A 27,968-nucleotide genomic window follows, 5' to 3' on the forward strand; every position below is an offset into this window, starting at 1 on the left:
TAGTTGTTGAGGCTTAAATTCTCTCTCCTTTGTAGCAGAAGTTAGAATACAGCTTTTTGTTTGCTTTAACTTTATAATGGTGAACTCTGAATTAAAAATGAAAACCAGTATATTCCTACTCGCAGTCTAATCAAGGCCTTCCACACACTAAGAACATTTTATAAATTTAATTTGACACCATGGTAACATTTTACCATGCTCATTATGTTAGAAACTTTTAATTCTGCTCAAGCAAATCATGTTACTCTGGCATCAACATTAACAAGGCTTAAAAGTGGATGGTCTAAATCATCTCTACATTTTGTAAGCCAGGGAACAAAGTCAGTGCAAAATCCACTGACAGCATGCCAAAATAAAATCAGAGGATATTGCTAAGGAGAGGATTTTCTTGGGGGCGGTGAGGGAGGGAGGAGGAGTTACTCTGAATTACAAATCTATTAGACGTCATTTGAGTCCTTGACCAGGACAAATTTGCAAAGTCAATCTTCAAGGAAGTGTGATTTCTGTTAACTTTTTGCAAAATTCTTTGGAAAATATTTTTGGCAGTAATACTGTGTACTGAAACCTGAGTGTACCTACCAGCTTTGTACTCATTTTTAGAACAAGTCTTTAAAAGCCCTCGTCTATGAAGGTGGAAGTGCCATTAAGTTGGAATATTCCTTGTCTCAGGTGGGCCTGTGTATGGAACTTGTAATCATTGGAGGCTTGGCCAGTGTGCTTTTTGATACCTTTCCTGTTATTGTCCATTTTTAAAACCCATATAACAGATCATCACCAGTGTAAGTTAAGACACTTCTCTTTCAGTCTAGTAAAGTCATTGGTTGCTTCCCATTAGCCATCCCTCCAAATACCTGCATTCAGTATAGCATAATAAAAGTGTTTATCTACATTTTATATACAACATCTTGGCTACAAGATAGGGGTTTCTTTTAAAGGCTATTTAGCAAGCCATTGGTATTGTGACTTATATTGTGAATCTTTCAATCAAAAAGCTTAAAATTATAATAGTATTTGGATGGGAATTTTCTGAGGAACTCAGATATACTACAGGTAATGATCCTGATAATTTGGTGTGTATTTATCTTTTAGTTTCATCTCAAGAATGCATTATGAGTTCAACATATCCCTCACTCCCAGGTGCAAGAAGTGCAGTGTCAAATGTCTCAATTGTCTAAATAGCAAATTTTGTAATTAGTCATATTTATATGTAAATTCCCTAAGGAATATACAGGGTCAGACATTTTCCTAGTTAGGTACTGAGTCTGTATGCTATTTTATGAGAACATTCATGCTCTATGTGCTGGTAAAATATTCCTGAGTGCATTCAGACACAGAATGTAGATGAAGAAACCCTTCTTCTAGTTCTATCTTGGTTCAAGTTTTAGGCCATTGCGTGCTGCAGGTAATGACAGCCTGGCTTAACATTCTGCAAAGATTTTCCTGCAAGAAGAGAGGAGGAGCAGGGCCTTTTTGCTGTGGTGAGCTCTTCCATCTGCTAGGTAGTTTTACATAACATCCTGCAGGGCTTGGGTTCCTACACACTCATTTTTGAGAAAGTGAAGAAAAGCCAGATTTCATTCTAACCAAGTTGAGGTCTCGTCAATGTACATGTCACAAAATGTAGTTCAGTCTAAGCTCTTATCTCTGAATGTGGAGTAACCAGCTGGAATGAGTCCATGTAAGAAGGACTGGGAAAAACAGGAGGGAAATTGTGCCAAACAAGAGATGCAAGAGGACATTTCTGAGGCAGCTGTTATATTTATTGTGGCCAACAGACTTCCTATTACATTAACCTAGCTAGAGAGCTGGGGTGAGACTGTTCATTCTTCTTCACTTTGACTGTAAGTAAGTCATCCATGTAGGCATTATAAAGCTCTCCCGTAATTTTCACAGGATTGCTAGGTTGGCTTGTCTGCCCATATCTTAAATTTGAGCCTCATGCATGGAGGGAAGGTTGTGTGCAGTAACCTGTGTTATCACTGGGTAGTGCAGTTCATATAAATTCTCCTAGCTTCACTGTCTGCTATGTCTTGCATTACCATTCCCTTGGGGGGGAAATAAAAAAACAGCAGGGTTGTTTGGAGGGGCTTTTTATTAGATTAGTTTTAATGTAAATCAGTTGTTTAGCCACTTGGCCATATGGATACTTGTGCCAATTCAAAGGAGACCTCGCTGGTAAGAAACAAAGGATGACTCTGAAGGCAGTCTTTAAAGCCAATTATGCAGATAGTGCTTGTGGATCCACCATCAGTGCAAGCATTTCTCCTTCCTGAAGCTCATTTTCAAAGCCTGTGGCCCAAACAGTTTCTCCAATAACCTAAAAAGGCATTCAGAGGACTTTACAAAATAACAGCCCTATCAAAGATGTGTGAAGTGACCCATTCATCTTTAGTGAATGAATGTGCTTTAGAGAAGAATGAAGCTTTTTTAATGCAGGTCAGAGTGGTAATAGTTCCATTTATCTGCTACAACTCAAAAATCTCAGTATTGCTATTTGCAAACTGGGGAGGAGACAGATTTGCCCACATACTAATCTTAATGGCCCTCTGGCAATAATGCAGATATTTGAGGACAGAGAAAACAAAAAAATCTCTGTTATTTGTATGATTGATGCTCTTGCCATCATTACTTGGTTTTGATTATCAAGCTTGAACGTTTTCGTGATGTAATTTATGTTAAGATTCCCAGGATTAGTTACATGGACATGAGGACTTGGCCTGGCTCTTCTGTTGAGGATCTAGGTCTAAGAAAGGCTCTCCTCCCAAACCACTGCAGTCCTGTGGTAGTTCCCTATACAAAATCATTTAGCATGTGTCAGATGGTGTCCCGTGTTCCATATCACTGGCCTGTGTGTCTGGACTAAATATTTTGTGACTGTAATAAATGTAAAGCTGTGATCACAGACAGCAGAAACACAGCAAAAGCTTAAGTGGATATGAAAATACACTGGAAGTATGAGTTGGATTAACCAATACAATTTCTGAAGGGACTGTTTTGAGAAATCTTTTGGCCTAGCAACATTCTGTTTAGCCCACTGTCACTGTCCATGGGGATGCTGTCCAAAGGAGACAGATCATAACTCTAAACAACCAGAATTCTAAACATGCAACATTCCTGGTAATTTTGTCTCTAAGCAAAAAGCTACGTGGAATCATAACTACAACCACAGTGAAGAAAGGTTGTCTTCATATCACTTTATCTGTCTCAAGTAAATTAATTGTTATCTGTATAAATGGGAGTAGCACACAAATATCAGATAATGCCGAATGCCTCATCTTGCACCTGACATCTCTTACCATCTTTGAAAGTGAATGAACAGCAGGGCAGAAGACAACTTTCTGACAAAACATTTTAAAAAGCAAGCTATGTTTTGCAGTCACAAAGCAGAATAGAAGAGGAATCCCACACAAAGGGAAGTCCACTTTCTTCGAACATTTGTTAGATAAATCCTGCTGTCTGAAAAGTTTTCTGAGGAAAAAAACCCTTTACTTGAAAAGTAAACACATTTGTGTTCTTTTTTTTTCTGTCAGTTCTTGCTTCATGTCTACCACCTAGTGTTGACATGAACAATTTCCAAGTAAAGACTGCAAGTGTGCTCTGCAATTCTCTGCTAAGTATTCAACAAGTTGTTTGCCTCAGTGCTGTTGTGTTGTTCTCACCTGAATATCAGCATAGATACATATTCTTGAAAGGTCTGATGATTTTTATGAATTAAAAGTTTTTATTTTCTGGAAGGAGGTAAAGGGTTTTTTTGGGGCCATTGTACTGAATGACAGTAAAGTTTGGAAAGATTTGGATCCTTGTGCATCATGCAGAATTTAAAGTGACAGTTTATCATCTCTAGAGTGCTAGCTGTTTCCCTCAGGTTAGTATTTCTTCTAAAAGGACATGCACACTGCAACAAAAATAACTTTTCAGCTGTTCAGAGTTAGTCCTGGCATATCTGGGAACTTGCTGAGCTACTTCAACTCACACAGAAAAACCATTCAGGCTTTTTTCATACTAGATGGGCTAGTCTTGTCTGAGGTTAGTGAGATAAACTGGTTTATAGGGCATCCAGCAAGAGCTAGGTTACTCAGAGTAGCATGGAGAAAAGGGGAATCTTCTTGTTGAAGTGAGTTATCAAGTCAGTTTCAGCCTTGCACTCATGAAACAGAGAAGGTAAAGCAAAACATGTACGTTACCCATATTATTTCCAGTACAGTTACTTCAAATAGTTTAAATCATAACTGAACTAAACTTTTAAATGTACTGGTGTGAATTAGGGTTGGGTCACACGTTTTTCTGGTTCATATGTGGAAGGAGTAACCTGTGATTTTAGTAGTGTGGGAATGGTGAGGTCTTCAGCTGACTCAGCATGTTCTGTAGGGATACCTGACTGCTGTGATGGCAGGGGCAAACCTTGTCCTCCTTCCAAAGACAACACCTCTGTATGCAATTAATACAACACAAGTTCAAGGATGTACCTTTGAACCAACTCATTGGAAAGAGAGAGAGAGAAGAAAGATTTTTAAACCAATGATGATACTAGTATTGCTAGGAATACTAGTTTTGGTGACAGTATTACAAACCAAAGGTTTATACTGAGAAATCAGTGTAAAATGTGAAAAGTGGTAGATAAGCATATACTGTAAAAACTATGTATCCATGTCACTGTATAAATTAACATGATCAAAAAACCATTATTTTCTAGGGATCTCTATCCTGACTTCTCAGAATTGTTTTAAAAATGCTAATCAAATGGCAGATTAAATCCACCTTGGTGGAAAGTATTTGCCTTCATAATGTCTCTCATAAAAGAATTGACAAGGAAATAATTAAGCACAGAGCAGGAAATTATACATATCACATTATATCCAGTAATATTTTTATGCAAAGTTTTAAAGAGGAACTTGGATGGAATTTAGGCCTCTGTATGTAAATAAACCTGGTGACTGTTGCTGCAATAAGGACTTGAGTGTTTGACTTGAGTTGTGCCTTTGTATGTGCACAGAACTGACCTGGCTTTGGCAGGGCTGTGTAGGTCTATGCCCAAACATGACTGAGATCCAGAAAATTGTTTTGCTGGAGTACACTGCAAGAAAAACCCTGCAAATGTAATACAGACCAGAAAGTATTTGCACAACCACAAAATGAAGTAGTGGCTAGTAGGATTTTGCAGAGTAACAGTTATAATGTGGCATTTGTCTCTTAGCGTGTCGTTGTTTCCTGCACTATGTTTCTATGTTCTCGGTAGGTTACTGGACATAACAGACCCCTTGCTCACTACAGAACAGGGACCATAACTCATGCCTGCCCCTTCTATGCAGGCATCAATTCTGTGTACTTTCTTTCTGGCTCACTGAATTCTCCAGTCCAGTGCTGCACATTGCTGCAAGCCTTCAGCAGGCACAGGGGGACATTCCCCCACACCAACACAAGCAGGGGGAGAGGGTAGGAGGAGGGTAAATGCTGGTTAAGGAGGTAAGAGTGTTTTCCCTACCAGCCCTGCCTAATCAAAAAGTTCTATGGCTTCAACTGTTTGGTTAATTGCAGAGGACTAACTTGTTAAGAAGACCCTGGAGATGGTAATTGGAAATGATGGGGTGAAATTTTAACTGTACATGTTTTCTTTGATCACTTAAAGTATTATTTTCTTTCCATTAAGTCTGTTAATTGTGGCATGTAGGTAAACCAAGATATATAAGCAGAGGTCATATTTTTTAATTGTACTAACTGACATCACTGCTAAAAGCTCATAGTTAAGGATTATGATGGAAACTCACACCTTATGAGTGAGTTTAAATGAGTGAAGGTGACTATATTAAAGGGAAACAAGCATGTACTCATGTGGGTAACTTAAATATTTCATTTCATACTACCTGACAGAATCTATTTGCACGTTAATTTCATAGAAAGTTCATGAAACCAACCTGTTGTACGGCTGATGGATCAGCATACAGCTGTGTTCTGTTGAGGTCTTGCATTTCTTCCTGCTTACAAAGCCTTTCAAACAGTAACTTTTTGCCTTCTGTTACTGTATGCACTCTCTCTGTTAACAGTTTTTGGAAGTGGAGTATGGTGTTTTCAGAAGCACTTTTCTTAAGTGGAACAGGTGACACTTCTGTGGATAAAAGCAAAGTAAGTGGTTAGAGTGCACAAGTCAATGAACTGCTGACACTGAAGTTTAGCACATGCTGGATTTTCGTAAAGGTGTTCTTCTGAACTCTTTTGGCTGGTGTTGCCTGGTGTTGTATAAGGGATCATTGTATAATGGAGAGTAGGAATGCTGCAGACCCTGTAAAAATCTATCTCAGACTTTCAGTTTTGCCTAGCTACAGCCCTCTCCAAGAGGTACTTACATAACAGGCAATAAATGAAAGTCTGTTTCATCACACAGAGTGATTAAATACAATGTTAGTATTGTGTTTATGTAGTTACAATGTTAGTATAGTTTGTGCCGGTGAACTAAATGGGTTGAATTAAAAAATTTAATGTTTGGATCATTTATCTTCATCCATCTGTGAATATCATTTTGCTATTAAAAACAGTGGTGAGATCCTTAAAATTAAGTGTTTTATTCCTCATTCTTTGATTTTCTTTTTATTTAGGGCCTGTCAGAAAGAAAAATGAGCTTCTGACCATCCCCATATCAAATATGCCACATATTTCTATCCTTCCCATCATTTTTCTCTCTCCATGATTCTCTATTCTATCTTGTCTTTGACACAGCTGTCTTAGCCTGTTTTCTTGTGTACAACACATTAGACACGTACACATTAGACATGTTTACAGACACCGTAGTGTAATATGAAGAAATCACATCCATGACTGTGCCTGTCCCTACTTTCCCTTAAGCAACACAATTGAGACATCTTGGTTTTTAAATACTGTATTTTCTTTGCATATGATGTTACCTCATTTATACCAGGGATAAGGACTGAAATAAATAAATTACAGTTTTCCTTAGGCCTACATTTTTATCAGAACTCTTATTTTGCCAGTTGTTGTGGGTGAGAAAAGAATGTTTGTTTGGAGCTTGGTGTTAAATTCTAGGATTATGGTTTTTTAACTGTTTGAATACTGAATATAGGAATCTGGCATCCAATTCAACAGCAGTATAGATGTTTTTAAAAGTCAGGGGCTCTTACCATCATTCCATGTTTTTCTCTTGATACTCAAAGATCCCGTGTTTGCTGTAGCATCTGCCACTGAAACTTAGAAAAGAAAAACAAGGTGACTAAGTGTTTTGTTGAGATTCTCAAGGAACAGTCAGTCACACACCAAATACAAAAGCAAATACCCTAGGACAAGACACATTTTTTTCACAGATGCCTCAAACAGATTAATAACTGAAAAATAAGAAAATAAGCTTCTTTTCTGGAATGTTATTGTTTTACTGGCCACTGCATCAGCATTCACAGATTACATAGTCCTTTTCCAGCATGCTAAAATGTAAAAAGCCAGGTTGCTTGATGGTGTTGGCAACATTCTTGGTGTTGACATATCCCATTCATGGAGAGTAGAAATGAGCAGTAATAGATTCAGTTTCTGTATTTGGAAGAAAATACATTTCTTGAGAATGTGATTAAGCATAAGATCGAGACAGGGGAAAACTGTCATCCCACAGCTCTATGGATGTCATTCCAGCTGCAACTCACACAGTACTGAGTGGTGCCCTTGGACACCACATTAGGGCTCAGATTCACGACTCAGGACAGCAGGCTGGTCCCAGCAGTTTCTGCTCAAGCCGTCCATCTGGCCTTTCTGCAGAAATGGTTCAAGTCCTCAACTAACATTGGTGCTGTTGCAAACTATTATCTAACATATTGAGAACAATCACAATTAGTTCTGCTTTACCTTAAGTCACTGAAGTATAAGTTGCAGAGGTTCAGTTACTTCTACAAGAGCACCTAATCTGCCTGGAGCAGGGGAAGGTGCCCCTGAAGTCTGAAGCAGTTGCCCAGTTACAAGAACCCTTACAGCAGACACTCTATGGTTCCTAGATCAGAGGATTTCTGATATTAAGAAGCAAACTGTATTTTGAAAACTGAATCTGCTTTATCAAAATTAATACAATTATTACAAGTGTTCAAATAAAAATCACTGCCCTGGATTTTTCTCTCTCTTGACTGTGGTGTGTGTTGAATTAATATAGTTTGTGGTTTTTGGAGTCTTTGCACTTGGCGTGATTGCTACTGATGTCTGCAGTTCTAAATGGCATGAGCTTACAGCTCTCTATTCATCAGACTTTACATGTCTGCTGTATGACTCCTAAAACCTGCCATGTGTCCTAGCACTATTTCACTGTATGTCACTTAGGCTTTCCAAAGATTCTCCAATAACACAGAACGCTTCGGTGCTTTCACTTTTTGCTAATATTCTCACTTCTACATGTCCCCATAGACCACTTGAGTTGTTCCCTATGTGACCATGCAGATACAGCTTCCCCAGTTACTTTTCTCCCCCATTTCTGGCTACACATTTCACATCTACGCCATGGATCAAACAGGCAGCTTTAGAAAGTTCACTTAAAGCACTTTATCTCATCACTGAAGTTTTTATTACCTGATAGGGGACTTGAGCTTTCACATCCCCAGCCTGAGGTTCCAAGAGGCTGTCTTCTTAAGATACAGTCAACTTCATCATAAAATCTCATTTTTCTTTTGGGATTTCCAAGGTGCTCATTTTCTTTCTGCAGTGCACGGTATTCATATTTTAAGTTCTTGTACTTTGTGCGACATTGTTTCCAGTCTCTGTCTATACCACGTTTCATTAACCTTCTGGCAATTTCCTCAAATATTTCTTTGTTTCTTGTGGCCCCTTCAAGCATTTGTTGTATCTTTTCATCTGACCATATGTTTATCAGAGCCCTAACTTCATTATCACTCCAGTGTTTTCCTGCTCCAGTATCATTAACTGTAATAACTTTAAAGTGATTTTGTGCTTCTTCCAAGGGAATGTGATTGTCTGAAAATATAAATAAAAAAACCCTAACTGTAAGTGCTATAAATACATGCTAAATATACATATATGAAAGCATAATTACAACTAATAATCTTTTAACTTTATAATTTTAGTATCAATACACCATTGTTTCCTCCTAAGTATTAATCTCATGTTTCTCCAAGGCATCTAAAATTCAACATTCTGTCACGATAGTTGTGCCACTGTTGTGAAATTAAAGACAGATGTATCCAAGTGTTACATGTAGGAAAGCAGTAATCCGTAAGCTTTTAGGATCTCAGCATTGGTGAGATGTGTGATTTCAAATTAAAATGGCAATACGCAAATGAAAAGGCTACTCGGGATTCAACAGAAGAAGAAAAATCTTCAGACTCAAAAATAGTCAGACGTAGGCAGATGCTGCTCATTAGATATGTATGGGAGGAAAAATTGAACTACAGTATTAATACAAGTTTTGCTCATCAAAGAAAAAGAGCTATGAAATTAACTTTTAAGTTTGCTAACAAAGCTAGAATGGAATCAGGTGTAGAAAAGTAGAGCTATGTTTACAGTAGAGATCTGATTGCTCCAGCTTTGGCACTGAAATTACAATGTGATTTATTTCATAAATAAATGCAAGTTAATACTCACCTGTCCCAACCATCCGTTTTGCTACTGGTGTACAAGATCTGTCTTCTGAGGTAGTGCTTATAGAATCATCATCTATAGAAACACACAAAGAAGTTTTTTTAAATAGACTTCGATTTAGACAAATAAATTGCTAGTATTATTGTCATCCTCTGTAGGAGACACCTATTCCCACCTAAAAGTGTCCTAAGCCCTCAGTCTAGCCCATTAGTTATAGACTTGAAGAATCACAGAATCATGGAATCATTTAGGATGGAAGTACTAATCATCTAGGATGGACTTAGCATTACCAAGTCCACCAGTAAACTATGTCCCTAAATGCCACATCTACATGTCATTTAAATCCCTCCAGGGACAGTGACTCCACCATTGCCCAAGTCCAAGGTGACAGTTCTGATGACCTCCCTCCTTACTTCACCAAGAACTGAAAACACTACCATTTTGTGACTACTGTGGCCAAGAGGCTCCAGCCACCACCAGTCTCCTATTCACAAACACCAGGTCCAGTGGGTCCCTTCCCTAGCTGGCTCCTTCACCAGCTGTGTCAGGCAGTTGTCAGCCACACACTCCAGGAACCTCCTAGGCTGTGTCCTCTGCTGTGTTGTGTTTCCAGCAGACATCTGGTAACCTGAAGTTTACCCCCAAGGGCCAGTGACTGTGAGACTTCTCCCAGCTGCTTATAAAATATTTCAGCTGCCTCTTTGTCCTGGTTGGGTGGTCTGTAACAGATTCCCACCAGGATACCTGCCTTGTTGCCTTCTCCTGATTCTTACCCATACATCCTCAACCCTACTGCCACCATCGTGAGCTCTAGACAATCAAAACACTCTCTAACATACAGAGTAGCCCACAGTCTGTCCTTCCTTGCTTGTCACTTCTGCAAAGTTTACAGTCATCCATTGCAGCACTCCAGCTGTGCAAGTCATCCCTCTGTGTCTTCAAGATGGAAACTTATAGCAGTTTTCCTGGTACACAGTGGCTTCCAGCTCATCCTGTTTGTTTCCCGCACTGTCTGCACTAGATGCACCACAGCTGGGCTTTTTGCCCCACCATCTTTAGGGGGTGAGAAGCTCTTTGTATTCTCAGGTGCTTCTGTGGTTTCTAACACATCAATAACTCCTCTATGTCTGCTGATCTCCATCCCCTGACTACTGAGATGGCAGATCGAAGGACCTCTCTAGAACAGCATCTCTCAAACATTTACATGTTGCCCCCAGGCTCTCTATTAAGTCTTCGTTTATCTCTTCCCACCTGCAAATTTAGTTTACAGCTCTTTCAATGAGTTCTATTAACTTCTATGCTAAGATCCTTCCCCCCCCCCCACCCCCCCCCACCCCACCCCTTTGAGATAGGTGTCAGCAAGTCTGGTGTCATGGAACCATGATTAAAAAAACCAATATCTTCCCAGTGTCACTAAGCTTGAAGCCATATAGTGATCTGCTGGGTCTTCCTGTTTTTTTCCCCACATTATTCCTTGCAACTGGAAGAAGACAAGACTATTTGTGCTCTTGATCCCTTAACCAGTTTCAAGGCCCCTGAAGTCTCTCTTGATTGCCCTCAGGCTTTTATTTGCAACTTCATCACTGTCTACTGAGAAATTCTTGAAATAATCTATGAACATCAAAACCCAGATTTGCTGGGTTAATTTGCTTGTGCTTGGACTACTCTGAGACTGAACATCCACTTTTGTGTGGACTTCACTTTTTTGGGTTGGGAGGAAGAGAAAGATGAGTTCTCATTGTTTGCTAGGGGATGTCATAGACTATGTTCAGTACTGGTTTTGGTAAAGGGTAGAAGTAAATATTCCTTTTATGTTTTGAAAAACTGAGTGCTTACTTAGGCTCTGTCAGAAACAGAGATTCTTTGTAAATAAACATGTTCATTTGATGTGCTTTCTATAATGGTTCTTGACAATATATGCACAAACTAGTACTTGGAATTTGTATTTGCTCCATAACTTATCTTCTCTTCAGTCATTTGGCAAATACTTGTTTTTCATAAGCCATGTGCAAGAATATATTTTGTACCTGTGAAAAACTTGGAAATCATACTCTCATCATCATGTGTGTGTGATTTATTTGGGGTACTAGAAAAAAGTGGGTCATCTCATAAATGGGCACCCTGTAACTCTTGAGAAAATTCTTAGATCTTCCTTAACACTTGGAGCTCTTGGAAATGGGCCAAAACAGAGCTGTAGGTCTGCTCCTAGGCTCCTAAGAAATTCCTGGTTTTTTTCTTAAACTGTTACCAACCTCCCCATAGCTTCCATTTCTGTTATCATTCTCTCAACCATAGTGGTTCTCTGATCTCTTCCTGTCTTTGGCAATGGCACTTGTGTAGTGCTGACTTGCATGATTACTGTGTTCGATTGGATACTAGATGATAGGGAGTTGGTGTGTATGAGGCAGTCAGTTGAGCTGCATGACATTTTATTCTTCACTTTGCATTTGTGTGACCTTGCTATGTCTCAACTTTCAGGGTCACAGATATACTTTATCCTCAGTGTCACTTGTGTTTCTGTGTGTCACTGTTGTGGTGGCATGGCTCTGATGTTGTCCTCAGTGTTACAGTCACTACAGTTGTCTTTCATGATCAAGATCAGCCAATGCAAACAGTTGTAAAGGGTTTGTTGCATAGGGTGTCTCAACATCCAAACTACAGATAACATAATTGCTGGAAAGGAAGCTCTTGCCTGGAATATGCCTGATGCATCCAGCAGAAATATTCTTATGGTAGAAACTTTCAGTGCCAAAGGCCAAAGAATTGCTGTTCACAAAATCACTAAAATTGATTTTTTTCGTCTATTAACTTCTGCATACAAACAGCATTACTATAAAGAATATAGTCACTATATTTCAATATAGGTTGCTATATTTCAATTTCAATGCTATCGTTATTTCCCCTGATGTCTTTTTTTCATGATCTTCTATGGTTTTTATGCTCATTTATTCTGGAATATTAATATCCCTACTATGTTCTAATGTTAAATTTTAACATTTTAAACAAAACAAATCTTGTCCTGATCACTTATTACTGAATATATGACTTCTACATATTGCTGATTTCAGTTTTATGTTTATAATAGTTAAGAACATTTATGTGGAAATTGCTTGGTAGTAAATCATCTGATATTAAATGCAGTCATAAAGTAGTTTGAAAATACAGACAAGGTATAAAATGTTCTTAGTTTCTTTGACTGCTATTTACCTTTCCATTTTATCCTTTCTGGCAACTGTGTACGAAAAAACGTATTTATGTCACAATCATGCAGACTAATCATATTTATCACAAAAAGGAGTATGCTGTCTGGGAAAATAAGATTTTGTTATAATTATGGGAAGGAGAAATAAGTGTTCATACGTTCCTGCACTATGAAATCAAACAAAACCTATAATTTCTCATAATCTAGAAGTACAACTAGTGTAATTTGCTGGAATAACATATGAAGCTCTGAAGTCTGCAATGCCCAGTAAAGTAGAATGTCCTATCAAAACTATCATGACAAAGTCCTGACTTACCTATATCAATCGTCTCCTTCTTTACTTGTGTAGCTTCCAGAGCTACTGGGGTGGAGTTGGCAAAGTCCCCCTCATCTTCAAGGATTTCTGTAAAAGTACAATAATTTGCAGAATTCTTATTAACTAAACACATCTTGAGTGATGTCTTGAGAGTCATGTACTTCAGAATGATATACTGATGATAACTACTGTTAAAGATTTCCTCTCTTAATACATTAAATCTGCCATTTATCTGCAGTAATAATCTTAAGAGCAGAGTGTACCCACTTCTAAAGTAAGTCCAGAACATCACATAACAGCTGCAGTATATAAGTTTATGGGTTATGTGTGCAAACTCTTAAGTTATTTTAACCTGGATCAGAATATGTAGAATGGTTTTCACTGATGGTGGGTGTAAGATATCAAGTTACTGGTAAACATTCATGCAGCGGAACAGGCAAGACAGTGACTTGCATAAAGGGTGCAAAATATACTGAAATTATTGAAAGACAACTAAGTGACTGATGCCAAGTCAATTCAAGTGTTTGAATTAGCCCTCAAAGGAGCAAGGGACCCTTACACATCAGGGTGCTGTGCTTACACAACTGATCTGTAAGGCTGCCTGCCTGATGGAGACAATGTACTAAAGCCTGTCCTGAGAACATCTCTGCTGCTGCAGCTTGCCGGGGTTTACATCATACAGCTGGGTGACAGAGGTGTCCCTGGGCTCCCCTCCATGGGGAGGAGATCTCCACTCCTCTGCCATTGGCCCGCTGATGTTAAGGGAGAATTCCACCCCTCTGCCCTGGGACAGAGGTATGGGCAGGTGGATGATGCAAGTGGTCTTGCTGATCCTCACTTCCCACTGAGGACACTGCTCTACAGAGATTAAATGGTGAAGGCCACATCACGGATCAATGACAGCATTTCTGGCTCCCAGCCTGTTCTCAGTCCATTCAAGAATTGAGCAATAAAGTTTAATCTAGAGCCATTTTATTAAAAATTACCCCCAGATCAATACAGCTTTGTTTGCATCAGATGTTCTTTATGATGTGACTAGCATCATGTGCTTTTTTTTTTTTTTTTTGGCGAGCCAAGAATGTGTGTAGGGAGCCTAGCTTTTTTTCTAAGGCACCTTTCAGAGTTTTGGAGGGAGGGCACAAGAAGAGTAAGACTGAGCCAAACAGAACAAGCCGTCGACCGTTTTTGGCATGGATAAAACACAGTGGCTCCATCTGCATTGTTAGTGGAGCTATAGAGAGTTGCCAGTAAATATGCTTAATCTCTACTTTGTGTTTGAAGCACTGCTCACAAGGCCACCCGAGCAATGCTGTCACAGTCTTTCCTTTCAGCCACTCAGACTGATACAAGCTCTGTTCTCTTTTGGCACTCTGTCACCATCACTAATTATCTTGTTTTCTGGCTCATGAGGCAAGATTAGTAATTTGTCTCCTAATCCTTACTCTCATGTGTGTCTTGTATAGTATAAAAGGAAAGTGGGTTATGTTAAAACTGGGGAAAATTTTCAGTGTGTGGTTTATGTTTATGCTCCAACAACTTGCAAAGTTGCTGCCATCTCTGTCATACAGATCTATGAGAGTGGATACAGAAAACTCTGGATAAGACAGTTAAGAGTTTATGTCTGCAGCCCAAATATGCCTAGGCTAAGACAGTGAATAGTCAAGAACTTTGGGATTTGCACTTCTCTGAAACACTGCTTAACACTAGTCTGGGGTATATGCATGAAAACATTATATTTTGACTTTATATCTGTACATTTTAAAATTCCATGCACACAGCAGCAAGTGTTCAAGCCAATGTTAAGTGCCTGAGTATGCACCAATTTAAGATCTTAACTATAAACAACAGATTTTTAAAAAGCCCTTGCTTAGGAATATATCTTGGAAGTGTCACTACTTACTTTGTTCTGAGAGTGACATATATAGTAAAGTGTATGGGGTACCAAAAATCGTAAGAAGATAATGACAAGGAAAGGAATTTGTTTGAAGTAGAATACTTGCTGTAGGTATTGTAAGAACATCAGACTACTGGTATTTCTTAGAAACCTGTTTTCATCTCCACTGTTGTTCCCTGGCACTTCAGATTTAACCAAACACCTATACATACACTCTATAGTCATACTGCAAAGTCTTGACACATGTGGAATGTACATGGAGTTTGGATTGACAGACGGTATAGGCTGAAGTAACTGGCTCTTCTGAATAGATTTCTGTAACAACTAAAAGTGATCCCACAAAATTGAAAACATCAGTGAAAATGACTAAATAAGGTTTTATTTGCAGATCGATTCAGTGGGGTATGTTTGCCAAAAGAGAGAGTAACCTGCAATGTCCCCAGCGTATCACAGGACACTTTAGCCAAAAACACACGGGTTGGGGACTGTTGTGGCTCTTCTGCTCCCCCAGCTGGGCAGTGCTGTCAGCAATGTGTCAGGAACTAGGACAGGCTGTGCAAGGAGCTGTGAGGATTTATTTACCTTTGTCTTCTCCTTCTCAGATGGGCATTTGCTGCTCTTTTAGTAGCAAATTCATATGGGCAGAGGAAAAAACCAGTATCACGGCACATCAAATAACTAGGTGCTCTCCTGAAACTGGTGTATTTGTCCTTTGATTAACCCTATTTTAGTATTTTTCTTACTTGAGTATGGCAAACCCACATGGGCTGTTCATAAAACACTGGCCGTGGTGACTGTTACTGTGGCTCATAACTCAGATTCAGGTGTAAGAACATGAGAAACACATGCTCTGAAGCAGCTTGTGCATCTTCTGTGTATTTATGCAGCTGCAGTTGCCAGAAGGCAATGCCTGCCTAGGCTAACTCATATATATATATATATATATATACACACACATATATATGAGGACGTGCATATACAGCTCTGACTGCAGATTACATTAACTGCATATACTGATAAGGAAGATACCCAGATAAGAGTTTAACAGAATTTCTAAATTCTCATCTATGTTGAATTGAGGTTTTCTACAATTTTTTTTCAAGACACATAAATACCTATAAATTTAATAATTCCATGCTGTTGAGAAACACTTTTATACAAAAGTTCTGTTGAATATGCAGGAGCTTTTACAAAAAGTCACATCCTAAATGCCAGTGATTGAGACATTACTCATATCACACAACCAATGTAATGTATCACTGCCTGTTTGCCTTTTTCACTATTTATCAGTGTGTATATTTATGAGTACAGAGGTACATACAGTCTCTTTACTTACCAGTTGCTCACTTCAAAATTATTTGGACTGTCTCATGTACCACAATTAGAGAAGAAAGGGTCTCCATGTTATTGTAACATAAAAAGTGTGCATCTTTTGTCTGCTTTATGCAATACCTAATTATATCGCCATAAAAAAATTAAAGACTGGGTGTCTTCTACCACTTGAAAAACATTTGAGTGTGTATTGTTTGTTTTGGAATGAGGAAAAGAATTGTGCAAACTGAACTTGTTTGTTGGTTTTGCCTTGGAGTGTGGTTTTGCCTTTTTCCCCCACAGAAGTTTGAAAAATAGTCTTAAGAGTGGATAGACTGAGCCACAGACGCTTTTGAACCACTTGTTATTTTAATTTTTCCCCACAAAATCACATTGCATTTACAATTACCCAGAAATAAACAAACTTTGTAGTTAAAATGCACATATTTGAAAAGGGAGTTGGTAACCAAGGTAAACTACAGATATTTTTACACCTACACTTACCTTAAATGACAAAATGCATACTCGTATCTTTGCTAGAAATATTCATTTAACTTCACCTTAAATAGCTTGTTTGCAAAAGTGCAGTCCAAGAAGTTACAATATTATGTAGCACCAGGTGGTTGAAAACTAAGGGATGACAGTTAAGGAGCACTGCTGAATCTTTGTATTACATAGTGTCTTACTACTGTCCACCTGTATGTAGTAATATTACTTGTTGATGGGGAGAAATGGAATTTAATACATTTTTTAAGCAGTCTTAACTGGATCCCATAAAATGCTGTTTATTTCTTTCATATTTGTCTCTCTGAAAATGAGGTCTCTACAGGCAATGCACTTTTCACAACAACCTGTTTTTCTCCATTAAATGTGTGATGTGGCCATGGTCACTTTTTTTTTTATTTCTTAGTAAACTTAAATTTATTAATGTAATTTCTATTGAATGAAAAAAACCAAAAATGTTAGTATCTGGTATATCTTTAATTACCTCTTATGATCAACCATCTCTTTACTTACTTGTCATAGCTGTTTCTTTCGTTATATTCAGAGCTGCCCGATTCTCTGGAGTAGTTATTACAGTAACATCATCTGTCAGAAGATTTTTAATTTGATATTAAAGTCTTCACAAGTTCACATTAGACCATTTTAAATTCTGTAAGACTACTCCTTAATGCTTAATTTAGACCATGTTCTGCCTCACACTACTGAAAGAGAACATGAGGTGCTCTGTTGTGGACAATAACACCTGTCAGCCTGAGAGACTTCCATGTGTCTCTAGCTGAATGTTAAACTTCTGCTTCCTCTGAAATTTATGTTTTCAGATGTAAACCATAATCTTTCTTTGTAAAGAGCAGAGCATATGACCTTCATATTCAGTGAAACTCTTAAATGAAGTTTTCATCCTCTGACATGAGCATTTACACAATTATATCCTGATCACATATTGTGAAAAAGAGATGCTCTATTAGTTCATGTACAGGAGACTGAGTAATTCTAATCCTTGGGAATACATAGTTTAAGTAAACATAAATGCAGCAGGACACTGCACTCAACTTGATTAAACCAGTAGTCTCTTCTCTACATTTTGCATCACAAGTCTTTGGAATGATTACTTACTGGACTGATTTTATCAAATTTAGCAGGACATTGTAAATGTGTACATAAGTATGTGATGACATCATCTCTTGCTTTTAAGTTTTCTAGGTTTCTGGATTTTCTACAAATTACAATTTGGGCTTATTTTAAAAACTAATTTCAATTCAATAAATTTAGGTATTTGTATAAAATAGAAGACTTTTCAGATTACCTGAATCAGAAACTTTCTTTGTATCTGCAACCTGTAGGTCTTCTGACATATTACTAACAGAGTCCTCTTCACCTGTGTCTCCAGGCATTTCTGTGTAAATAATGCTAAATTAATTAAGGCACCGTATTTTTATACTTTATAAGAACATCTGTGATATATCAAATTAAAAAGCCATCCAGCCTCAGATGCTTTTTATGCCATCAGGCAAAGTAGATGAATTATCAAAATGTCTAGAAATGGCAACGGAAGAGCAAATCTTCCCCCAAAATGTTCTCATAGTTTTCAGCCAGACTGTCTTCATGTAATATTTTCGAATTCTCCCATTACTTTACTAACTTCTAGTCTTACATTTGGCCAACAGAGTATCATCCCCTCAACTAAAACTTTAATGTTTAATTCTGTTCTTAACAAGCATGTTTCTGGTTGTACATACCAATAGAAATGTTTTAACTCTTGGGTAGTATAAGTTCATCAGTCTACTCTAATTCTGCATTGATCATCCATTACCCTTAATTGTCAGTAACCACCCAAAACCAAAGGCAAGCCTCTGTCATCATTCTTAGTGCTACTTCTTTTGCTATTTTCACTGTTGTGTCACCAGTTTGGGAATCTTGCTCCAAAGGCCAATCAAACTCAGCTATTTGGGACCATAAGAGAAAGATAATTTAGATGTCAACTTTTTTAACCAATGTCTGTTACTGCAGATTTATTTTGCTCAATGTCTTAATTTTTCCAGTAACACAGTCTGAGTATCTCCCTGATCCATTTCTGTTATCTAAACTGGAAACAGTCTCTCCTGACATGATTTTGCCTGGAATTGTCTTTCTGTATCATCCTATGTCTTCATCTTTTTTTCCTCCTTTTGCTTCTCAGTTCTGTTAAAAAAGTGCAGGGCAATCACTCAATCTGAAATAATAATACCTTATAACAAAATATAAAACTACTGGATAAATAATAAATTTCCATTCAGTGTTTTTCCACCCCAGCCAATTGATTAATTTCTCTGTTTGTGCTTTTTAAGTTTTTTTAAGGTCTCTCTAGTGCTGGAAAACTAAAAAAATTAAATCATATGTGGGTAGTTGAAGTACTTACCTAAGGAATCCTTTTCTGATTTTGCTTCTGTCCATTCTGAAGGCCTCTCACTTTCATCATTATCTGATTTACTTGCTTGTTCCATGGTGCAGTGTCCCAGAATAGCATCCAGTTCATTAAAAAATTTCATACTTTTACTTGTACTCCCTGAGTCTTGGGCACTTTTTATACTCTTGTATTCATGTTTCAGATTTTTGTATTTTGTCCTGCACTGCTTCCAGTCCCTGTCAATTCCAAACTTTTGAAGTCTAGCAGCAACCTGTTCAAATATTCTTTTATTTCTCACTGTCCCCTCTAGTTGTTGCAGGATATTTTTGTCTGACCATATGTGTATCAAAGCTCTGACTTCATTAACAGTCCAGTGTTTTCCTCCTTCATTTGCTACTGTAGGAATAAAAGCCGGTGGTTTGGAAGCCTCTACTGCTGATGCTGGATTACCTGCATTGTGTGGGGTAGGGGAGAGACACAGATATTTGTTACCTGTATTGGGTGGTTTGGGTTGGGAAAGGACAGAGAGAATGGGAATGAAGGACACTGTTTCCCCAGAGAAAGATGGAGCAGAAGTGACATTAAAATCAAGCTATTGGTTATAAATTTGTCAGCAATTTTGTTAATTCTGATATGATTTTTGCTTTCACTTGAAGACAGTAAGATAGCACATGAACATTTAATTAATCTAAGAGGAATATTTCTTTCTTCTGTGTCCTAATACACAAAATTTTTATGTGTAACACCTTTGGGAACAACTGATGAGCTGCTTTGTCCTTCAGACATTAGAGAGGAGAAGAGTTCTGTTGGGAAGATGGGGTGTACTGCATGAGCACAATAATAAATTGGCCCTGAGTCACTGACACTAGCATCAAGGCTTAACTTTTTGCATTCATGCCATACTTTAGTTTTTACACATATGGAGAGATTTAACCTGAGTAAGGATCTGATCCTTCTTTCTTAACAAAGCAGCCCAGTTGTAGGGAGCAGAGGAATGGAGACTTTTGCTTAAGTCAGACATTTGTGTGATAGAACTCAGTTCTCATGGCGCAGAACCTGCACCTTTCTCAGGGCAGATCAATCAAAAATATTTGGCGTTTTTTAGTGAAAATCAGTGTGAGCTGTCTTACTCTGCAAAACTAAGATCCTTTTTTTCATTTTCTACAGTCTACAGCTTAGTTTTTTAACATTATGAGGTAAAGGTTGCCACCCATGCAATAACTTAAAACACTGAAATGCTATATATTTTAGTTTTTTAATGTTTCCTTGTTTCTATTTATGCATTTGCTTTAAGACTTTGTTTTATCAGATTAGTTTGTAAAGTCATTTCTCATGCATTTTCTAAAGCTGTGAAAAAATAACTAAAAAAACCCAAACAAACAAACCTAAAACCAATTCCAGGGCATGATCAAATAAAGCAGCATGAAAATGCACAGTAACTGACAGGTTTTTACAGTCATGCTACAGTGATAAATGCCCTTGTCTGTGTCTTTTTCTGGAAGAGCAAACCAAATTATGTGGGTTCAATACTTTATAGCCAATAAGGTGTGTGTGGTGGCAATAGTATCAGACGCTCGATTGTGCACAGAGCTTCAATGGGGCATATTTATAATAACCTGTCCAAGATCAAACTTGTCCTAAATAAAGCCATTCTTTTGCTAGTCTCCATAATTCATTCTAGCTGTCAATAAATTGTTCTAACAGATACCATTTTTTTTTCCTTATAGTCCTGGGTTAATCAGGACTCTGCAGCAGCCAGCTCATAGCCAGTGTAGTTGAGAAGGATATTTTTCAGGTGCCACATCAATTATGCTTTCTCCATTTCTTCCTGAGGAAGTGAAAGAAAATGCTGATTTACTAGTGAATCAAACCATATGAACTGCCACAGATGATAACTGCCAACATCAGATAGGCCAGAGAGGAAAGGCCCAGGGAAGACGACAAGAAGAGAGGACAAAGAATGCAAGGAGGTGCTCTACACTTCCCAGTCAAAGCCGTAGAGCATGGGGGACATCTGGGAGGAATAAAGTTTCTTTACTTTTTGTATAAATCAGTATTTCTCACTAGTCAGTTCATTCCCAGCTGAGCTCACTTCTGGTTGTGGGTATTAGCTCAAATGAGTTCTGGTGACTCAGTATATTGCTCGCTTATTCTGCTCTGTGCAGAGTGGAAAATGGTGGGTTCGTTTGTTCCTCATTCCCTTTAAAAAACATGCTAATTCAAAATATCCTGCCTACAAGTACCACTTTGAAACAAAGTTGTTATGGTCAGTGCAAAAATTTTCCATATATCTTAAATTCATTTTAGTCCTAATTTGTTTTAAAAAAATGTTTAAGCAGAATATACATTTCTTTTTTATCTGAAAGATGCATTTATGCTGTATTTAATCTTTTTATAAACCCTCAAACCTGAGAAATCTGCTGAAATAAAACCAATATGTTAGGCAGATACAAAGGGGTCAACATTTTTATTTCAGTGTCTTCTGAGATAGTGCTGAAACTTAGGGACTAGAAGAAGTACATGGGGAGGGCATTTTAGTACTAGTATGTACTTGAAAGCCCATGCAATTGAAGTTATTTTGCTAACTTTGTAGAAAGCAGCTTCCTCAGAATTGAAGATTTTTCTGCTTGGCAGTGTGTTGAGCACTGGCAAATAAAAACATGTTCCTGTAAAATTTGATTCAGATACTTACTGCATGTTTTGTTTATGTGCATGAAGTATTTTATATGTGCATAAATTCCATGTGACATTCATTTCTCTTCCTTAATTTCTTTCTATGCCAGGCAAGAGGGGTATAAATTGTAACATAATAGCCATAGGCTTAGCCTGTGGCTTGTTTTCTTCCTGAATATGGTCCCTTGCAGATTTTATAATGAAAGTTGTTGTAACTGGACTGGAATGTATACTAAGGCATAGGGGGTATATAAAAAATAGAGCATGTAGGAGATTCAGGACAGCTGCTGTTAATCCAGGCAAAAAATAAGTTTAAATCTGCCCAAAATGTGTTTATGTTTCTCCGTTTCCTGTAGCTGCCCCTTGAAGGGGCTCACACCTAGGATGCTGTTCCTCTGTCTTGCCAGATTTGTGCCTTTGCTTTGTAATTTTGCTGAGCAAAACTACTAAAGTAGGACATTTTCCAAATGAGTTCCATGGGTGGTTGGACTAAAGCATTGCTGACCACTCCTTGCTTGGAGAGGTGACTTTGAAGTTATGCTGGAGACCACTGCAAGTCTGGATAGCTCTGCATCTCTCTCCTGGCTCAGGCCACTCACTCATGCTGCTTTAAGCATCCATGATTTAAGAAAATGAACTAGGGAAAAGCCACAAGCTGACATGGCTAAAAACACTAGCTTTTGGCATACTTTCCACTGGCATTTAACAAAATTACTGTGGTTAATGCAGTTAACATGAATAAGCTATAGCATGGGATGTGTTTTGCATGAGAACGGGGGTCATGCAGGTTGTTACATCACATACAGTGGTCAGTGTCTAGCAATGCACAGCACCGCTGAGTGCTAACACTGGCAAGGAGGTGGTGCAAGAGTGTGGCTGTATTAAAGTTGCGCTGATCAGAAACAGAATGACGGTGTTTTCAAGCTGTCGGGAAGTGCTCTGACACCCATGCTGCTTTTACGCTTTTGATCTCTCTGTACCATCATACTATACCTAGTTGAACTGGTCTGGCATGAGATATAAAAAGTAGTGGATCTCCTGGAGCATCCTCATCATCTTCTAAAGAAACTGGTATTTCACCTGGGAAGGAAAGAGTTTTTAGATGAAAAAAAATGTATGGACTAAATTAGCTTAAATTAGTTTAAATTCAAGTGTCCATACACCATGAGAAGATCTTTAACTTGGAAATCTCACCATTTAATTTGTAGTTAAATTAAATCATAAGGGGGACATGAGTTATAGGAGGCAAATCATTTTATGTTTTGTATATTAAGCCTGTTTTAAATGCTTTTTAAAATTCTGGTTGAAACTGACTTGACTCTAGTGACTTGTATGCTCTTTTGATTCAGTATTCAGGGTAAAGTAGATAATGTAAAGTAAGAGACATACAAATAAAGGCAGACTTTGCACACAGATTCATAAAAATCAAAAATCCATTTATGTAACAAAAATAAAATCCTAGAAGAGTATGAAGAAAACAAGGATGTTCAGCAAAGAGCTCTGGAAAGCAATGGAATTCATTCATGATATGGGGAGGGAACCAAAATATTCATTGTGACTTGACAGCAGACATATTTGTAGCTGACAGGATTAAGTCTGGCTTTTTTCAGCATAGCTTTTCTACATTTATTTAAAAAGGAACATTATAGGAATTGCTATGTAAGTTTTAAAAGCAGCATATGTACATCAGGTTCAGACCCAGCTAGATTTTCACAGACTACAGACTTGCAAGTTGTCCTGTGGTAGTGTGCTGTTTTCAACACACCATGTTGACAGGAGGTTTGAAACGTTGATTCCTTGTATGGGAGCTGAGCTTCTGTGAGCTCCAGCCAGGCAGGGCACGCAGATGAAAGCTCGCAGCTCTGCGGTAGTCCGTCACGGGGAGCAGTAATGAGGTGCGGCTAGGATGCAACCTCCTACCCCTGACGTTGGTGAAACTGAAAACTGCGTTTGAAAACATTATCCTAAATCCTCCTGACTTTCAGCAAGGCTCATGATGACTCATAGATGCAGTGGCCTGATCTCTGACTGCTCCCAGCTGTCTGCCTGGCTTCCCTGGCAGGAGCTGCTGCTCATGCCTCCACCTCCAGTGACAGGACTGGCGTTTCAGCTGCTTAAGAATAGCAAAGCCAACCAGAGAGAGGAGAATAAAATCTCTGCTGGAAGGCTTCTGAGTGTGCCATAGGCACTAGCATGAGAAAGGTTAATTACATTGTTATATTAAAAGAGAAATTTCTTCTATTTTTAGTAACTAAGAACAGTTACCACATAAAGATACTACTGTACCAGAAAAGCTACTCAATAAAAGCATTGCACACTTGTTCAAAAAACACTATATAAAATGCTGTCAATGACATGTTGAAAGTGCAGATGTGGAAAACCACGTGTAAGTGGCACTTTTATGTTAGCATTTCTGAAGGATCTTCCTGCATTTTAGTAGCTGAGATTTCTGCCTGTCATTGCTGATATATTTCTGCTCAGCGATAATCTTTCTGCACTTGCTGATGTAAACTGAAGGTCAAGCAAGGTGATCTGTGTCTTAATATTTAAACATAAAGAAATATAAAAAGTGTAAATAACTTGAATTACTAGGCCAGTATTTTGTAAATAATGTAGTTAGTTTATTAATACTTGATTTAACTTGATTAACAAAATGGAAGGTCATTCATTTGAACTCTAATGAAAGATACCATTTTTCATAGCACACCATCACTTTACATAGATTTTCTTGGGTTTTAATTAGTGTGATAATACACAAACTGCTTGAAGAGAAGTGAACTTGTTGGCTTGTATCTTTTTAAACGATAATTTAAGCTACATCTCTGCCTGTGAAACATGTTTTGGGAGGACAGCATGAACCTCTCTGTTTACATTTCTGCATGTGCTTATGCATAAGGTGGTATCGTTCCATGAACAAGCTGGGAACTGGTATGTTTTGCTGCGAGGTTTGTTCTGAGACACTCCTCAGATTTGATTGAGATTTTCAGTAATAATTTCTTAAAATACACTTTCAAAAGAAAACTGATTCTACCTCGTATGAAAAATCATCAGGGGAACACTATTGAAATACCATTCAGTCCTATAAAAAAAAGTAGTCTCTTTTCTTCCCTTCCTGTTGCTTCCCCTGCCCAGCAATCTCCCAGTAGCTGAGATGATGTAAAGACATGCTTTTCATCTTTACATTAAGCATGTGTAGGAATGTTGAGACTGACACTAAGCAGAATGGTAAATATATGGTGAATTATTTAGGAACATGCCCTGTCTCCTGTCACGCTTTTTAGGAAAACAAATCAGTATAGCTACCAATTGTGTGCTTAGACATCCTCCAGCCCCCTCAAAATGAGATGTCTCTGCCTCTTCTAAAAGAGGTGAGGGACCATTTTTCTCTACTCTTTTATAACACGCTGGTTGAAAGGGCAAAGCCCAGGAGGGGCCTGCAGTTGCTGCTGGGGCAGGAGTAGGGGGCTGCCTTTGCCTGTGCTGCTGGGAATCACCTTTCCCTCTGGGAGCAACACCACCATTCTGGGCAGCTCTATCCCTGCAAAAGGACTTGAGAGCATCAGCTGCAGAGCCGCTGATGCCAGTTTTGCCTTAAAAGTGCTCTTCAAAGTGCTGGGCTGGGCAGGCATCATACTCTGACTGCAGGTGGAATAGGACTGGCCCTCTAGTACAGTGTTAGTTGCTTGACTTGCATTCTTAAATAAGAAAGTTGATGATCTCACAGCTGTTCCCTCAGCCCCTTGTTGTGGATATATCCATGCATTCTGCATAGCTGCAGAACACGTTTCTATCTTAGTGTGCGTTCATTACAGCTCAGTTGTGGTTGTGAAAATCTTTGCATTTCAGTTTTTGCATTAGTGTTGCATTATTACAGTTAGCTGCACTTAATTTTTGTTTATCCATAAAACCTGTTTGCTTTTTTTTTTCTGGAGTAACAGAAGTGCTTGTGCAATCAAGTGATGTATTTAATTATACCACCTTTAAAACCAGACTGTCCTAGTGCTTCAAAACAAGGCATGTCTCACCTAGGAGTAATTATTTTTATAGATACTATAGTTTGGGATTCACAATTGAAATTAACTTTTGCTGATTTAAATTTGCTAGAGGTCTAAAGCAGATGAGAATTAGTATTACCAGGTGCAAACTACATCAAAACACAGAGGATAATCCAATGGTAGATCCTCAGATGTAGGACATTATCTTAATTTCAGGTAGTCCTCAAAGTGTTTCAGCTTGTATTAACCTCAGTTCTGCAAGTTTAAAAATAAAAATGGATTGCCATTCACAGTGCAGAGAGCACATTACAATATTTTAAAATTGCCATTTTAATTTGAAGTGACTTTGACAGATTAGAGGCTTTCTGATAGTGATGAAAAATTAAGGTCAAGCTTTTCGTTAAGGTAAACAATGACAATGAAAAACGGCAATTTCTTTTCCTCAAATCTGTAAAACAGCACTGTAGAGGGAGACATGGAATGCTACAAGGACAAGCTCGATGTCCGGCTCCTTTCTATGCCTTTGACAATATCCCCTGGCAATAACGTTGTTTCTTGTTTTCTTAAAAAAGATTCACAATCTGAATTAATGTAAATTGCTACATACCATGGGAACAAATTAAGCTTTTAATTTCTCTTTTTAGTCATCTTATTTTGGTACCTGTAACTATTATTGGGGCTTATGCTTCAGTGACATTTAGGATGTGACAAGGAGATTTGAGTGATGTCAAACAGCAGATTGACCCTAATGAAATGTTAAGCAGAGCTTAAATGCATACATAGAGAAGGTCGAATAAAACAAGAGATGCAAATAATTTAGTAAAACTCACTTCAGAATAAAGACAGCTGTATTCACTTGGTTTGCCGCAAAATAGTCTGATAAATACAATAATTTTTACTTTCACTGCTAAACTAGAGTTTTTAATGAGAGATTATTAAGTATCTGTTTCTGGAATATGAAATGAAACTGCTTATAAAGTATTATACCATAAGTCATCACACCTAAATATCAAGCTGACATATATATATATATATGAGAAATAAGAATAAAAATCCTAAATTTCACTTGTATCAGAACAAATAACAATTTTTACACCACCCTGACAGTTTCAGCCTTTTCTTTTTCATTACGTTTACATCTGAATTGGAGCTCTACAAAATCTGCTTCCGAAGTACTGCAAATGAAAGGCAAAGGGAAAGAAAGCAGCTTATTTTAATTTAGCATTTCCACGCAGTGCAGGAGCCTGGACACTAGCAAGTACTCACCGAGGCTGCAATACAGGCAGTTAGCATAATTTTGCTGGAATTACGCTGTATTTACAGACTTCGACACTGGTGGGTGCTAACATTTTATTCCCCTGCGCGAGGCGTGCATCCAGTCACTTCTAACAGCGCTGCCGGGGCTGAGCAGCCTCCGCTCCAGCGCCAGCCGAGTCGGGCTAAGGTTTTGTTCCCTTTGGGTTATAAGCAAAGAGAGAAAAATAGAAGCAAAAATATTTTTTTTTACCTTGCGTGCTGTCTGTTGTGGGGCTTGTGTTCGGCTGCGTCTCAGTCGCAGAACACCTGCCGTTTTCTTCTGCTGCTAATTGTGTGACAGGCTCATATCGCAATATGGCATCCAGATCATGGAAAAACTTCATGGTTTTAGTGACATCCCCAGAGTTGTGGGCATATTTAACCGTTCTGTATTCGTACTTCAGGTTTTTGTACTTTGCACGGCACTGTTTCCAGTCCCTGCACACTCCCAACTCCTGTAACCTTTTAGCAATGTAGATAAATATTCCTTTATTCCTCAGGGTGCCGTGCAGTTGCTTTCTGATATTTTTTTCTGACCAGACGCTTAACAAGGCTTTAACCTCCTCTTCAGTCCAATGCTTCCCTGCTCCACTCTCCATGTTGAAAGTGACCTGGAAATGATTCACTATTTCTAGCCAAGATTTTGTTTCCTAGGAAACCAGACGGCTGGTTGTCAGTAAGCTCCGCCGAGATGAAAGGATCTAGTTTTACTGGCTCAAGCTGCCTGAGGGGAGTAACTTGAGACACTGCCAAATAAGCAGGCTCGGCGCTGGAGCCCGCCGAGGGAAGCGGCTCCGGCAGCGGGGAGGGGAGACCTCGGC

The 27,968-nt window shown here is 38.4% G+C and overlaps 2 protein-coding genes across 2 annotated transcripts in view; one reads left to right on the top strand and one right to left on the bottom strand.

Annotated features, from left to right (window-relative positions):
- The window catches only part of PPAT (phosphoribosyl pyrophosphate amidotransferase), a 44,684-nt gene that overhangs the window by 3,298 nt on the left and 13,418 nt on the right, over positions 1-27,968 (top strand). The window lies entirely within an intron of this gene.
- Positions 1,065-27,839, bottom strand: LOC131578498 (uncharacterized). The gene is made up of 11 exons (XM_058837217.1): positions 27,359-27,839; positions 22,850-22,936; positions 19,196-19,633; positions 18,104-18,193; positions 17,314-17,385; positions 13,092-13,178; positions 9,577-9,648; positions 8,548-8,949; positions 7,131-7,196; positions 5,913-6,103; positions 1,065-2,317 (listed from the first exon to the last, which is right to left on the bottom strand). The coding sequence occupies exons 1-11, from the start codon at positions 27,744-27,746 to the stop codon at positions 2,219-2,221; spliced, it is 1,992 nt and encodes a 663-aa protein (XP_058693200.1). The 5' UTR covers positions 27,747-27,839; the 3' UTR covers positions 1,065-2,218.

The sequence above is a fragment of the Poecile atricapillus genome, chromosome 4 (assembly GCF_030490865.1).
Source record: "Poecile atricapillus isolate bPoeAtr1 chromosome 4, bPoeAtr1.hap1, whole genome shotgun sequence".
Lineage (NCBI taxonomy): Eukaryota > Metazoa > Chordata > Aves > Passeriformes > Paridae > Poecile > Poecile atricapillus.

Coding starts and splice junctions, on each gene's coding strand:
- LOC131578498 (XM_058837217.1), bottom strand. CDS start 27,746: ATGGAGAGTGGAGCAGGGAAGCATTGGACTGAAGAGGAGGTTAAAGCC. Junction 9,649..13,091: donor GAAGGAGACGATTGATATAG/GTAAGTCAGGAC, acceptor GTGTTTCTATAG/ATGATGATTCTATAAGCACT. Junction 8,950..9,576: donor AAAACGGATGGTTGGGACAG/GTGAGTATTAAC, acceptor TTATATTTTCAG/ACAATCACATTCCCTTGGAA.